A 15822-nucleotide genomic window follows, 5' to 3' on the forward strand; every position below is an offset into this window, starting at 1 on the left:
TAATCGAATGCTCTGTTCAAACGCTTGAGTAGTAACGTATCGAATCGTTTGACTGGAATCAAAAGAATCAAGTTGCGTTCTATTGAATAATAACGTTAACTACCTCTAAGAGCACGAATTAAACTTATCGTGATAAGCTTGAAATTGAGCAAAACAAGATAATCGCCTGTAGTTATGCAAAGATGGCGCCAAGCCAAATCCAGTAGCCGAAGTGTTACCGTACCTGGAAGCAAAGAGATAAGAGTACATTAGTACAGATTAAAATGTTTGTAACTTAATTATAAAATACACTCAGGTTTTTTACACGTTTTTTGTGCGGTACATTTTAAGCAGCTTTTTACGCGGATTTTGAAATTTACGCGGTTTTCATTTACGCAATTTTTTAATTTATGCGGTATCCATTAACGAAGCTCCCATTAACGCGAATTCTTCAATTTACGCGGTCTTCATTCCTACATTCCATCTTTGCTTCGTTCTTAACAAGCAGATCAATAAAAAATCTGGCTTGGAAAATGTAAAATACTCGCGCTAGAGCAAAGTTAAAAGTCGAGTACAACGCACTCTTATTCATCCCATCATTTGAACTAATGCGTTAAATAGAGGTAGCAGACACTGCTCTAACTAATGTGTTTAAATGGATGGGATGAATAGAGGTGCTAAGATGAATTACGGGACAGTAATTAGATCCGAAATATACAAAAATAAAAACTTTAACTTTTTTGACAGCGGTCAGACCCCCTTAAAGAAAATTTAAACCAAATGATCAGAAAGGGTTATCAGGCTATATCTAGGGACTAAAGAAAAATATTTTAAGAGCTTCGGTCTCTTAAAAAGAAAGAAAAAAATATGGCCCGATTTTGTCAATGTCCCCATTTTATCAGGGATGAATTGGGGTAAAACGGCTGCACACGTTTCGGACAGTCAGTCTAATTATATTAAAATGATAACTTGGATTTTCATACAAAAAATTACAACTTTTCCTCAGCCGCATATAGCGAATTACCGAAATAAAAAACCAACTTCGGTTTAACTTCGAACTTTAATTGTTCGGACAATTGTGATAAAATGGATGTATACTAGGGTGACAATAAAACGACCATTTTTGAAATCACTAATCTACACCACCTAGCGTCGTTCCAAATCATGAAAAAATGATACTGTCCAAATTTGAGCGAAATCGGTTAACTCTAACCCCTCCCCCAAAGAGCTTAAAGTTTGTATGGGATTTTTGGCCAAAATGTATGGGGAAACACAGTTCACAAAGTCGCCGCTAGAGGTCGCTGTAAACTTCCGATCACTGACCTAGGAAGGAGTTAAGATTTTGAAGATATGCTGAACAAGTTTGTCGAAGACTGCAAGACAATTCAACCAACCGTTGAAGAGTTATTAACGTTTAAAGTTGGATACTGCTGCTTAACATTCGCGAAGGGCGTACTCCGCTTATCTCATGTATGTGAACCACGAGTGAAGGTGGGACAAAGTTAGGAAAAACTCATATATCTCTGAAACGATGAGAGATAGAAAGCTATAATGCTCCACCAAGTTATAGAGGAATAAAAGGACTTTTTGGTTTCACTGAAAAGTTTCAGGATTTCTCCGCAAGATGGCGGTAGTGAGCCAAGCAATTTAAAGAGAATACTCCTATCTGTACAACGGTAAGAGATGGAGCATTTGGATGTTCTACAAAGTTGTAGAGCAGCAAAAAATATTTTGAAAATGCAGAATTCTACCACATGGTGGCGCCAGTGATCAAAATTAATTCAAGGTAATACTCCTATCCATACAATGGTAAAAGCTAGTGCAATCTGATGTTCTGCGAAATTATACAGTATTTCAAAGGCTTTCGTGTCTCGTTATTAAAATTGGAATAAGGACGCATATATACTGTGTGTATGAAGCTTAAGGGGTTACATACCTTTTTTTATTTTTCAAAGAATCGTATTTTTTTATTACTTTATCTGAAAGTACAACTCCTTGAGAATATTTTTCCAAATTTTTATAGAGATCCGAGAAATAGATCGAAAGTTACAGCACTTCCAGGCGTGCTTCGTCTACCAAGCGCAGTGGTAATTTTAAACTCGATTATCTCGAAATACCGATTTTTAAAAAGATGGTTTTCCCGTGATCACGATTCCTGAAATACCACTCAACCGATTGTCATTATTTTTTTTTTAAATTGATTGGAATTAATTTTTCTCATACCTTAACAATTCCTCTTTTATGTTTGTTTTGTAAATGAGAATTTTTTAATATAATTTTAAAAGCCTAAAACAGCAATTTAATAGGAAAAACGTTCACGAATGCAGGAAAAATGTTGAAATGTAGTCTTCGGTTATTCAACTAGGTCGACTAGTAGAAACCGACTAAAATTACAATTATTTTGTTCAAGATGTGTGGTTCGGTGCACGAAATTGCATCATATTGAAGGCTCTGACCGAGATGAGCTGAAACTTTTACCCATTTCCAAGTAGTTTTTTTCGAAAGATTTTTCAAAACAGGTTTTCGTTATTATTGCATGTCCTACATACCTCAAAATTTTATACAACATTGTTGAACTTATTTTCGACAAATTCCGAAAATTGAATTATTCCATGCAGTATGATGTGAAAAGATATGAGCGTTCCAAACCTTACACGACTTTCATCCTGAAATTTTGAAAAGGGCCCGTATATTGAATGATAAGTCGTTAGTCTCGACAAAAACGGAACAGCGCTTCATAGTATAATGGGTTCCGCCGCGGTACAATTTTCGAAAAAGCACACTTACTTGGCTTACTTTGGGGTCCTAGAAAAAATGTCGCTGTTGAGTTACTTAGTACTTTTGAAAGGACAGGGCTCCAGAATGTAAATTTAGCAGGAATTTTATATTTTTGCTAAAATTAAATGATTTAGCCTTACAATATGTTTTGCAAAGTTGTTGTACTTTACAAGCCCTTTATTTTGCTTTAAACAGAAGCAAGGGTGGTTCTAACTTTAGCAATATTTAAAATGAAACTTTTGAACGGTTCGAGATAGAGTTTTAGCCAAATTTGCTAAACAACACATTTTAGCCAAATTTGCTGAAGACACGCAAGCTCTAGCTTTTATACTTTCCAATGCCCGACAAATCCAAATGTAAGCTGTAAGGTGTTCCTTAAAAACGGTTTTATTTCTATAAAAAGTTTTCATTTTACACTAAAGTACCCTATGTGCAGGGGTACAAGATTATTTAAAGGTGCATAATTTTCTTTAAAACTCCAACTAACAAAAATTTTTCGTTTGAAAGGTATGAGAACTTTTTTATAAAAAAAATATAACTTTTTCATATAGCATTATCTTCGATTAGGACACTTAACATTAAATACCGTTGTTGTCATGTGATATAGCATGCTTTGTAGTATAGATCGCAAAAAATGGCAAATACAATATTTTTTACGTATTGCAATATTTACTCATAAAAGAGTTTATTTTTAGTAAAAAGTATATATAACTTTCTAAAGAGAGATGCTAGAGGTTCGGTACATTGAAACAAAATGCTCTCCTTCAAAATATCTGAAAGTTTTTCTTACGTGATCCTTATGAAAAATTAAAACTGCTAAAGTTATATAAAGAAAACCATTTGTTAAGAAACATCCTATTTTTTGGTAAATTTCTTGTAAAATGGAAAATACACGACATAGAGTTCCAGTTTTTTAAAATTTTATTTTCTACGAAGCTCTATCTCGAACCATTTAAAAGTTAATTTTAAGACTTTAAAAAAATTAGAACCACTTACATTAAAACGCTAGGTTCTATTATTCAAAAGATATAAGAACTTATAATATCAAAAATAGAATTTTTGTAATAAACATTATGAACTTTTAGAAAATAACGTATTCGTTATTTTTTGCTCAATTATAACTCTAGTAATGACCTTAGTTATACTTGAAAAAGAATTATTATTTGTTTGCCCCAATGAGTGATATTGTTATTGTTGGCGAAAAAGTGCTCATAACTCATCAGCAAAAATAGTTAGATATAATAGTTACCATGAAACAGATATAAATAGTTGCCATGAAACAAGTTATTTTCCTTAAAACAATCTTAAAGTTGTCTGTAGAATACTTCACTTTTAAATCAATACCGCAAAAGTTGTTTGACTAAAACAGTTTTTCTGATAAACACTAAGAAACACCCTAACCTTCAATTTTAAAATAAAAGTATAAGTTGTAAAATGAAAAGTATGATAGGTAGAGCTCACATGTCTTCAGTAAACTTCCAAGATTTGTCGTTCTACAACTTCGTTGAAGGTTATTTGGCTCTAGCTGGAATAATTAAAAAGTTATTTTTTGATCTTGGTACAATTACCCTATCTGTTTTTTTTAACAAAATGAAGAAACCCACAAACTACGAAAACTTCTGCAAAGACTTATTAAGGCTAAGTTGTTTAGATTTAGAAAAATTTTAAAAATTCCTGCTAAATTTACAGTCTGGACTACTGTGGAATGGTAATCCTTATTTCTATGACCTCACATGAACTACAATTCCAAAGTATTGATTTGAATTGTTCAGTTTGGAAGTTTTGTGTGGTATCAGATACGACGAAAAATTGACCATCGGGTCTTCAAATGGGCGTAGTATCCTTCGCCTACTACCAAAATATCAGTCCTGTACTCGTATAACCAATATCATTTGAATTGGGTTCGCAGCACATGGCACGCCTTGAGGCGACCAACGAGCACCGACGACAACAATATACACTATATTCCTCCGGCGATAGCGAGCAACATGCGCGATGAACCGCATAAAATACCCAACTGTCGAGACGATCCACCCATTCTAGAAGATCTGCAAAAGCAAAATTCAAATATCTGGTGATGTGGTGATATGGTGGGCAGGTAGAGCAATTGGCATGCACGCTTTACTTATTTGCAAAAAGGGGGGATGCTATAATAGAAGCACAGCGCGAATTGGATTGTAGCCTACTTAGGTATTTATCCCAGGCTGGCAATATTCTAGCACAATATAGTACTTAAGCCCTGTAGTCCGCGTAAGAAAACAGAATATATTTCGAGCAGCCTATTTCTAAGTTATAAGTGAATGACCCTAGTAGTTCTCATCTATCACCAAATTATCAGCCCTGTAATCGTGCAACCAATACCAGTCTAACTGGATTCACAGCGCATTGTGTACGCTTCTTCTGCGAGAGGTAATAAACGAGCACTGACGCGCGGCACTACAAACGACATCTCTGAGACAAGAGCGCTCTTAACGTTAGTCAACAGTTAGTTAAAAAGATTAAAAATGCTATATAAATGAATGCAACAGGAGAAATATAAATGGGGTTACGAAGAAATTTAAGAATATAAGTTTTATCATAGCATGATAGTCTTAAGAAAAATTTTTAACATGTTATGTATAATAAAAGAATCTCTGCACAAGAAATAGGAGTAAAAATTCGAAAAAAATAAAATACATTCAAAAGGTGTATTAAAATATGTTCATACTCTATGCTGTTTGCACCACTAAGCGGCCTAAATTCTATTTTTACAACGAGACACGAAAGCCTTTGAAATACTCTATAGCTTCGCAGAACATCAGATTGCACTCTCTCTTGCCATTGTATGGATAGGAGTATTACCTTGAATTAATTTTGATCACTCGCGCCACCATGTGATAGAATTCTGCATTTTTCAAATGAGAAAAGAAAATATTTTTTGCTGCTCTACAACTTTATAGAACATTCAAATGCTCCATCTCTTACCGTTATATAGATAGGAGTATTCCCTTTAAATTGCTTGGCTCACTACCGCCACCTTGCGGAGAAATCCTGAAACTTTCTAGTGAAACCAAAAAGTCCTTTTATTCCTCTACAACATTGTGGAACATCATAGCTTTCAATCTCTCATCGTTTCAGAGATATATGAGATTTTCCTAACTTTGTCCCACCTTCACTCGTGGTTCACATACATGAGATAAGCGGAGTACGCCCTTCGCGAATGTTAAGCAGCAGTATCCAACTTTAAACGTTAATAACTCTTTAACGGTTAGTTAGATTGTCTTGCAGTCTTCGACAAACTTGTTCAGCATATCTTCAAAATCTTAACTCCTTCCTAGGTCAGTGATCGGAAGTTTACAGCGACCTCTAGCGGCGATTTTGTGAACTGCGAGTGTTTCCCCATACATTTTGGCCAAAAATCCCATACAAACTTTAAGCTCTTTGGGGGAGGAGTTAGGGTTTACCGATTTCGCTCAAATTTGGACAGTGTAATTTTTTCATGATTTGGAACGACGCTAGGGGGTGTAGGTTGCGAAATTTTTGTTTTCATATAAATCATTGTCACCCTAATGTATACGTTTCGTGAGATCATTCTAATTATCTTCAATCAATTCTCTGAACTTTTTTACATAAGAAATACTTATTTTGGTCAACCGTATTCAACTTTCTTACGGGTTATACATTCATTTTTGAACATAAACATGAAAGGAGGAATTGGGACAAAACGGGCATGATAGCGTACCGTGCGGTCGTCGTAAATACTAGCAATCAGTTCTTCAGATCTTTTTTCATGGTAAAAGTCATCCAGCATTTTCAAAAAAAAGTCTCGGTTTGAGTTCATTTTTTCCCACTGTGCGCTGGAAGTGCTTAAGTTGAGTTGTTGGAGAAAATTGGCAGTCATTTTATGTTTTTTACATTTCTTATAAAAGAAATGTATAGAATTCGCTCAAACTTTCAAGATTTTTTCCGAGGCCCGGAGGGCCGAGTCTTATATACCAATCGACTCAGCTCGACGATTTGGGACAATGTCTGTTTGTGTGTCTGTGTGCGTACGTAACGGACAAACTCACATTCGTGTTTCTCAGCAATGGCTGAACCGATCTTATCCAAACCAATTTTAAATGAAAGACCTATCAAACAGTAAGAACGCTATTAATTAATTTTTGATTCTGATGTTTAGTTTCCAAGATATGAATGTTTGAATGTGTAAAAATGGCGTTTTTTGCAGTTTTTTTTGAATTGGTTGCCGAAATGGAACACTGAAAGATTAACAATTTATATATTTTTAGGCAGCTTACATGAATACCTTGCGAACAAGCTATAGATTGTCGAAATCGAACTATTATCAAAAGAGATATTTAACATTAAATGAGGACGAAAGATTTTTATCATTTCCCATTGCCAGAAATATGACCAAAAACATGTAATCTATTATTAACGCCAAAACGGTTTATTTTAGGTCAATAGGATCTTCGGAGAATTTAATGGAGGGAATATGCCCTTTCTTTTGGTATTGTGCTTTTGCTGATTAATCCTCTTATGAGCGAGATTTTTTTCACAAATTTTCTTGGAAGTGATTATATCGAAATGATGCCTTCAGCAAATTTGTAGCTCTTACTTTTGCGAATAACTTTACTGAAGACTTCAAATATCTATTTTGAATACTTTAAAAGTTATGGCTTGTTGTTTGTGGATTACTCTTTGTCGCCTATTTATTGTTCAAAATAGTAATAATCCATTGCAATAAGCCAAACATTATTTCGATAAAACGAATTTTGTATTTCGTTTTTCTATCTACAACCGCTAGAAATAATCACCGAACACTTCCAAGTTGTCTGGAAGGAACTTGATGACTTATCAGTGCAAAAGTGTTCATTTGTGCGAACCTTCTGACTGCAATTTTTCTAACTTATAACCATCGGATCGATCTCAAACATATCGGAAAATGAAAAGCGACATAAATAACTCCAAGCAACGGCGTGCCAAGAGAAGGTTTTGGGGTTTAACACTATAGGGCCCAACACCAAAAAAAAATTGAATTGAAGTTGAAAATTTATTGATGCTGACAGATTTAATTTAATATTACAATAACAATTATTTGATCCGTACATTGATAACCTGTTGTTGTAAACATCATGAGGACTTTTGATAAAATGTCGGAATGGGGTCCTGATATGTAACTGATCTATTGGTCTTGATTTCACAGTTGTCTAATAGCATCAATATCAAATTCCTGCCTGAAAACATTCCAATGGAAAATTCCAGAGGACTGTAATCAATCATAATCCTCAGATTTCTTTTCAAATTGAGCTCGCTTTTGTAGAGATGTACTGTAATAAGGGTCTTTATTTAATAGGAAGTGAAGTTAAAATTGATTTAATGTCTATGAAGCATAGAACTGCTCACCAAAAAATGCATAACTTTCAACATTTGCTAAAAACATTCACTCGAAAATTCGTCAATCTAATCCCGACCCGGAGGGCCGAGTGTCATATGCCAATCGACTCAGTTCGTCGAGATCGGAAAATGTCTGTGTGTGTATGTATGCGTGTATGTGGAAAAAATGTGACCTCTGTTTCTCAGAGATGGCTGGACCGATTTGCGCAAAGTTAGTAAGGTACAACCTTCCCATCGGCTGCTATTGATTTTTTTTATTGATTGGACTTCCGGTTCCGGAGTTACGAGTTGAATAGTGCAATCACAAGGCAAATTCCCATATAAACTGAAATGAAAAAATTTTAAAATCAAATTTGTATTTTTTATTTTTGATGCCAAATGACTTTAAAATGGAGAACATTTCCCCAAAAAAAATGGCATTCGTATTGTGACGATGCGGGAGATCAAACTTATGGCTAATGAACTAGTGAAGATCGCTCTCCGCGTTTGTGGCTATGCTTAACACGACATGTAGTATGTTGTGCGGACGTGCAAGACGCTCCCTTGCATTCAATTTAAAAGGTTTTTTTCATATGAAAAACAAGAAAGAAGGTCTGTCACAGGAACTGCAAGAACGTTGCACAGTGTACATTTGATAATATAGGTTAGAAGTGGATCAAAGCATAACTGCAAAAATGCAAGGTGTGAGGCGCACAATTCAGAGAGATGCTCGAGAAAATGCAAAAGACTCTTGCAAAAAATGATCGATCATAATGAGCAAGAGATTTTTGTTTTGGTTTTAGTTATGAAAGCTATCTTTGCTAATATTGTTTACTTCTGTCGACTCTGAAGCGAAGTTACCATATTTAAACTTTATACTACTACATATTCAACTTTATACTATTTATATGGATATCAAACGTCGTCTGTTGACTATCCTGTATCACGTATACAGTGATATACCAAATCGGGTTTTTATAATTTTGGGGAAAAAACCCAAGGTTTTTTCCCGGTTAAAACGGTTTTTTCGCGGGAAGATTGGGTTTTTTGCAATTTTGTGATATATTAGTAATTGAACATTAATGTGTTGTTATCCAAACACTTTTATTTTATTTATGAGCATTGTTGTCATAAAGTTTTGCATGTATATGAATTCTGAATGATTTTCCTCGATTGAATCATTGCTATAGCGGTGATCCAACAAATTTGCAAATATTGTGGTTGAATAAGTGATAAAACTTTTCAACACGTTTTGGGCTAAATCGATTGCGTTTCTTACTATGAATCCACCTAAACGTACTAAACATTTTTTCTACTGTTGCTGATGTAGTTGATGCCGAAAGAATTCGGATTGCGATTCGTGAGAGTTCTGATTACGGTTCATACTAATGACGAATGTCAAGGCCACTCGCTTTCTGCATATTACTCACTTTTACTTTTCACCGAACTAAATAGGTATTTTCTAAATTTTGTATGAATACCTACCTCATTTCGCTAAAAGTATAGCAACCCCTAAAATGAGTAACAAGCAGAATAAACGTAGTTTAGGCATCACACGATTATTCTAATTTTCACTAGTTTGAGTAACAATGACTATTGTTTCCAGTATTATATGAAACAAGTTTAAATATGGAATGGACCAAAACTAAAGTAGCAGGAACAGAAAATGCTTGGTAAAACCCGTTATAAATATATTAGAATGTGAAAATTGGATTTAAACTTCAAGTTTAAAAATCGGCCAGGAGCTTTTCGATTATGTCCTACAGAATTAAAAACGAAAAAAAGTATATCCGGTTCCTAAAAAGGACTTTTCTTTATACAATTTTTAAACTTGAATGTAACGTTGTACGGAATTTCCCGTGAGCGAATTATACTGGATGTTCATCCTTGCCGATTTTTTCGGGTGAGAATATTCTAAGCGTTTTTCATGCTCAAGCATCTCTGTCCGATTTTTACGCTTGATGTTTATATTCCATTTTTATATGCTAAGATATCTGGAGTGGGTTCTACAAAGTATGTTTTATCCTTGCGACTTTTATTTTCGATCTCTCAAATGTAAATGCAAGATTCTTTAACCCTCCGGAAGTCGCGCAAATGGCCCACTGGAATGGAACGAGCAGCCGCTGGTGCCCTAAGACGATTTCGCTAGATTTTCAGCGTGCACTCAGTGCACTAGCGCGACTGCCGAAAGGTTAAAAGCATTAAATGAACATCATACATTCGATAAAACGAAAAAACCCATATTTCGTCCGGGTTAAAATGATTTGGGAAAAAACCCGGTTAAAACCCAAAAATAAAAACCCGGGAAGATGAAATTTTTCCCATCGGTACATCACTGGACCTACCTAAGCAAACCGCCCTTTAAGGTGGATAGATGTGAAAGAATTTATTGGTCAAATGTCCTAATTGTTAGTTACAGTTAGTTAACTACAATTTGGAGCCATAAAAATTCATTTGCACTACTCCTTGGCAGTGCTAGGGGTAAATCAGACCTCCCTACGGGGCAATTAAGACCATTTTTTTTTAAATTTTTTTACGATGGAATTATGTTCACCTATGAAATAAACTCCTTAAGAAATAAAAAAAATCCTTGCTGTGGTGTGTGCAATCGTGTGCGCAGCCACCAATCGTTGAACCAAGGTGATTAGAGTTCTAAGGTGATTTGTCTTTAGCAGTGACTAGGTGAGGAGTGAGGCAAGCGTGCAGCAGACTGCGGGGAAGAAAGATGACAGCGACCAACTTTGTTTACCTACTGAAATCCAAGCAAACATATGGAGAGAGCTAGTAAACAATGTTGGTATCTGTTACTATGTTTTAATTGCCGCAAGGTTCTACTGTATCGATTTTGTTGGCTATTTTCGGCAAATTTGAGACTAAGAGAAACGAAAGCAATGAAATTGAAAGACGGATAGGTATTTTAGAGCGAATCCGTTATAAACTTAGAACGAAAAACTAGAACTATGGGCATGATCGAAAGGAAATGTGAAGAATTCTTTGCCTTTGCCGAAAATAGCCAACAAAATCGATACAGTAGAACCTTGCGGCAATTAAAACATAGTAACATATAAACTAGTTGGTAAAAAAATAGATAAAAAAAATCGATTTCTGCTAGCTGAGCTGTGTCATTAATTGCTATCAGCCATCCGTGTGTGTGGAACGAAAAAATCAATAAGTAGTTCAATCACAATAGGATCGGTGCGACACCGATAGCTTGGTGTCGATTGAATGCATACGTCACGACTGGATGCTAGCAGAAAGGGAGAAGAATGATCGCATGGTCTTTCTAGGCGAGGATTTGTGAAGAATTTTTTGCCGGCGTCGGCGGTAAAACATGATGATGAGTTATGTTCTACTATAGACCATGCGGTAGACTTGGGTGCAACGCCCAACTCCTACTCTGCAGAAGGCAAAGAATTCTTCACATTTCCTTTCGATCATGCCCATATGAGCCTGCCTAGTTCTAGTTTTCCGTTCTAAGTTTATAACTGATTCGCTCTAGAATACTTATCCGTCTTACAATTTCATTGCTTTCGTTTCTCTTAGTCTCAACTTTGCCGAAAATAGCCAACATAATCGATACAATGTTGGTATCTGTCGTTTCGCTGATCGGCATTTTTGAGTATCGTATCACCTGAGAATAAAAACTCCTTGCGCTGAACGGTTGTTGATGGAATAGGGGGTCCGAAAAACCCCGCGCACTCATTTTACACAAAAGTGGTGAGCATCTTGAAAATATCTGTGTTTTCACACAACAAAAATCATTCCATAAAATAGGAGTATCAAGCTTCCCAAAACACTTACTGGTTATTTTTTACTTTTGTTAGATATTTTAACCACGGCTTTACCATTATAATGATTTTTGCTTTGAGGATGGCGATAACATGAAACACGTTGTATCTCCTTTCAAAAAAAAACTGCAGAGTGAGATTCATCCGTCAAAATTAATATTTCAGAATGGCGCTTTCTACGAATATGTACGACAGTCAGAAAGTCTTACGATTTTCTGAGAAATCGAGGAGGTCTGAATTACCCCCAAATAAGTCATTCACACAAATCAAACGCTTTGATCTAGTGTAGCACCAAGTTTCAAACTAGTTGTTAAAATTATTTATTCAATTAATTCAATTATTTTAATCTATTAATGTGAATTTTCTAGCACTGCTCTCAATTCAACAACTAAATAGCAGCGTACCCTACTCTACTCGATATCGAATTCCCATTCAGTTCATCATGTTTCACAAAAAGCGATCTACTATCCTACGCGACTACGCTGACGTTGCGACACCTGTAGGTTCACTCACCGTGCTTCTGCATATATTCATTCAATCGCGCTAAACCGATACAAACAACAACGCAAAGCAGACTGCTTGCTTTGTGACGTTCCCCCGCAGGTTGTGTACCAAATGAACCTCTATGAAAAGCTCTGAATCTGACGATCACTGCAAAAGCGAAAGCAAACTGATCGAACATGCAATTGGAGGCTTCGAACAGTAAAAAACCCGCTCAATCGCTCTGACCCGCTGCTGCGCTGGCGGACAAGTCAGGCAGGTAACAAAACTACCGCGTGAGGAGAGCGAGAATGACGGCGGCGTGTTTAGGCCTGTCTGTACACTGTAGCTAAGCAGCATGAGAGCAACTTCTCCCAGGTTCAGGTAACGTAAAACAACAAATCGGCTACCCAGCTTCAGTGAACGTTCAAACATCGCAGACTTCGGTCAGTACAATTTTTCTGTATGGGGTAGGTGCCTGTGTTTTTTTTTGGCGGTGTGCTTTTTTGTTCGATCCCATCCATGGTGCTTGGAAGCCTCGAAGGTGATCGATTGGTCATCGATCTGTCTAATTTTGAGTACCTGACGCAATCAATGCCGCTTCGCGTCTATGGTCACATATCTGCGCCTTATTTTGAACACGTTTTGAAGTGACGATCTTCTTAGTTTTTTGTTTTGTTTTGGTGCGGACATTGCACTAAGTGAAAGGGTGTATGCACTTCTGAGAGTGCAGCTAGTGAAGTAAATTAATGTGAGAAGGTAATTTAATCCAGTTTTGCGATTGCAACTTCGTGTTACAATGGATCGGTGATTGTGAAGGTAACTTACTCAATCGAAGTACACTCGATACGAATCGGCGGCGTTTGTTGTGATCAAGGAAGCTTCGTTTTGCTGGGTGCATTGTAAAGCTTAATAAGTTGGAGCCGAATTGAATTGTACACCTAGAACATAGCACGCAGTGAAAAATGGAGGTTGCGTGGCGATTTCGAATAATTTTCGCGATGGGTTTTGCCGTCATCATATTCGGTGATTTGCTGGGCTATGGAGGAGCTAAAAAAGACGAACAGGATAAACCGCTGCTCACTGGGTTTACTGCCGGGTTCGCAAGTAGCAGCAGTAGCAGCAGCGGCCAGAGCCACATTGAAAGCAACGCGAGATCCGGTAATGAAAACGGTAGGTCGTTTGGCTGACTTTTTTTTGGTGGAAGAAAAGAGTAACTAGTTGATGTAACGCCATGTACGTACTGTAAGGTTGCTGCTGTCTAAACACATTTATTAGGTCTGGGGTGTGTTTTTCGTCACCTAAGGGTCGTACTGTGAGGTCTTCGACCTCGTCCAAAATTTGCATAACCTGAATAAATAAAAGTTTCCTATATCAGCCGTGTTACTCGACTATTTAACATATGTCAACAGACGATTTTGCGGCAAACGCAAGTAATTTTATTTTTTGCAACTGGTAACCAAACTGAATAGTTCGAAATTCGAATAAAACTTTGATTATTTCTACTATTTTAACATTTTCATACTTTTCATAAAAGAAACCATCACTGTGATATATAGTTGTTCAATAACTATAGTTGGAAAACAGTTCGAAACGGTTTTAATGAAGAAAACCGTCTAAGAATTTGTTGTGGAAAATCATCGTTGAATAATGATGATTTTGGAGTCCACCATCTGTACATAGTGTACCCCACGACTGCGGATGCTTTAAACAGCAAAGAAAAAGTTTTGTTATCCAGCTTTATGAAGTGTCAAAAATCAACGGAACCTCTAATAGAGTCATTTATATACAATCCTAAGGAGCAGAAAATCTTCTTACAGTGATAAGATTCAGCAAATTGTTTAACTTTCAGTACCTGTTAAGACGCTGCCCGATGTTATGCATAAGAAAAGCATGTCGATCGATTGCTAGATAAGAACGTTAGCAACAAAAGTATGACCGCGAAGAACGGTACGATTCAATGTGTGACTAAAAGAGGCTGGAGATCTACGAATTGATAAAATTATGAAATTTCGTGAAATTTATAATTTTACTCTGGCATTTTACACAATTTTAAAAATTTATTGGTTTAATTCACCAATTTCAATTGTATTATTGCCACTAAGTGAAGGAATAACTGAAAAATATATTAAATGTAACAACTTTAAAAGTACCTCGAAATAATAATATGCGAAACACTGATTCGTCAATGGGAACGAGGATGGGATTCTTCAATAGGATGACGATCTTAACCCATTCATGCCCATGTTGTTTGTGGACAACAACGTTTTTAAACAGCTATAACTTTTGATTGAGGTGAGATTTGCTGACAAAAACAAGTAAGGCTCATTAATGTGATTATTGCCTTTAATTTGAGTATTAACAGTGACAATGGTCAGCTCTAGAACTGAAGTTATTGCAATTAGTCTGATTGGATTCCGATGGAGCAGTGCTGCCAGGGACAGTTTATGTTGACGACGGATAATGATTTTTTCATATATCTTCGTTTTGGTGCAATATTATTGAAAACTGATAAAACTTATCAATTTAGACTGTCGTTGGCTACGTTTTCTACATAATTGGACTATTGTAATTATTCTAGGAGAATTGTATTGAGCATTGGAAGGTAAAAATTGACCAGCTTCTAGCACTGCCATGGAAGCACCTATCTTTATGAAAATAGGCTTTTCGTGTTTCTTGACCCAACCGTTTTCAAGGAAAATAGTTTTGAAACCCTACATGCACTAGAAAAAAGTTGGGCATGAAAGGGTTAAGCATCGAGGTAGGCTTTGCAGTGCTCGGAAGGAATGGTATCACATCGTCACTTTAGATTGATTGACATAGTCATCCGATGCTAATTCCAACGAAAATGATTACGCATTCGTCAAGTCTAGGCTTCGTGAAAGAATAGTGTAAAATTTTAACGAGCTTTCACGTCAAATAGGAACAGTTAAAAGTAGACAAAAAATCTTATCGGAAGTATGTTGCAAAGATGCCATGCTACAATTGACGCTAGGGGTGATCCAAAGTGTCAAAAAATAATTTGAAATAAAAATACTTACCATTGTAGTAAATATCATAGACGAAAAGTATCGTCGACCACGCTCTTATATGGTAGAGTGTATGGTGTTAAGTTTTCTTCAAACCGAATCATACGCACGCAGCCTTTGTCTAAAGTGTTTTAATCGTAGCAACTATGTTGCAACGGCTCGGGACAGGTATAAACATGAAAGAAAAGAAAATTAATTCTGTTTTGCTTTTGATCTCCATTCAAGCATGATCAGCATGACACAGCAGAATTTTGACAAACATCTTTGTGTGTCCACGTTCACATATTTGTCATCCGCTTTGCAATTGATTGCACCAGATTCATGTTTTGAATGTCTGCAACATAGGGGAACTGGGAATAAGAAACTTTAATACAATATCGCAAAGCCACTAAAACTGTATATCAATGTTTAAA

The 15822-nt window shown here is 36.2% G+C and overlaps 2 protein-coding genes across 5 annotated transcripts in view; one reads left to right on the forward strand and one right to left on the reverse strand.

Annotated features, from left to right (window-relative positions):
- LOC131691972 (pikachurin) overlaps nucleotides 1-15822 on the reverse strand; it is a 788885-nt gene that overhangs the window by 368722 nt on the left and 404341 nt on the right. The window lies entirely within an intron of this gene.
- LOC131691985 (uncharacterized) overlaps nucleotides 12767-15822 on the forward strand; it is a 49282-nt gene continuing 46226 nt past the window's right edge. Inside the window, exon 1 of the mRNA XM_058978803.1 lies at nucleotides 12767-13553. Within this exon, the coding sequence (XP_058834786.1) occupies nucleotides 13346-13553 (208 nt within the window). The 5' untranslated portion in view covers nucleotides 12767-13345. The remainder of the gene's footprint in view (nucleotides 13554-15822) is intronic.

Source organism: Topomyia yanbarensis, chromosome 3, assembly GCF_030247195.1.
Source record: "Topomyia yanbarensis strain Yona2022 chromosome 3, ASM3024719v1, whole genome shotgun sequence".
NCBI lineage: Eukaryota > Metazoa > Arthropoda > Insecta > Diptera > Culicidae > Topomyia > Topomyia yanbarensis.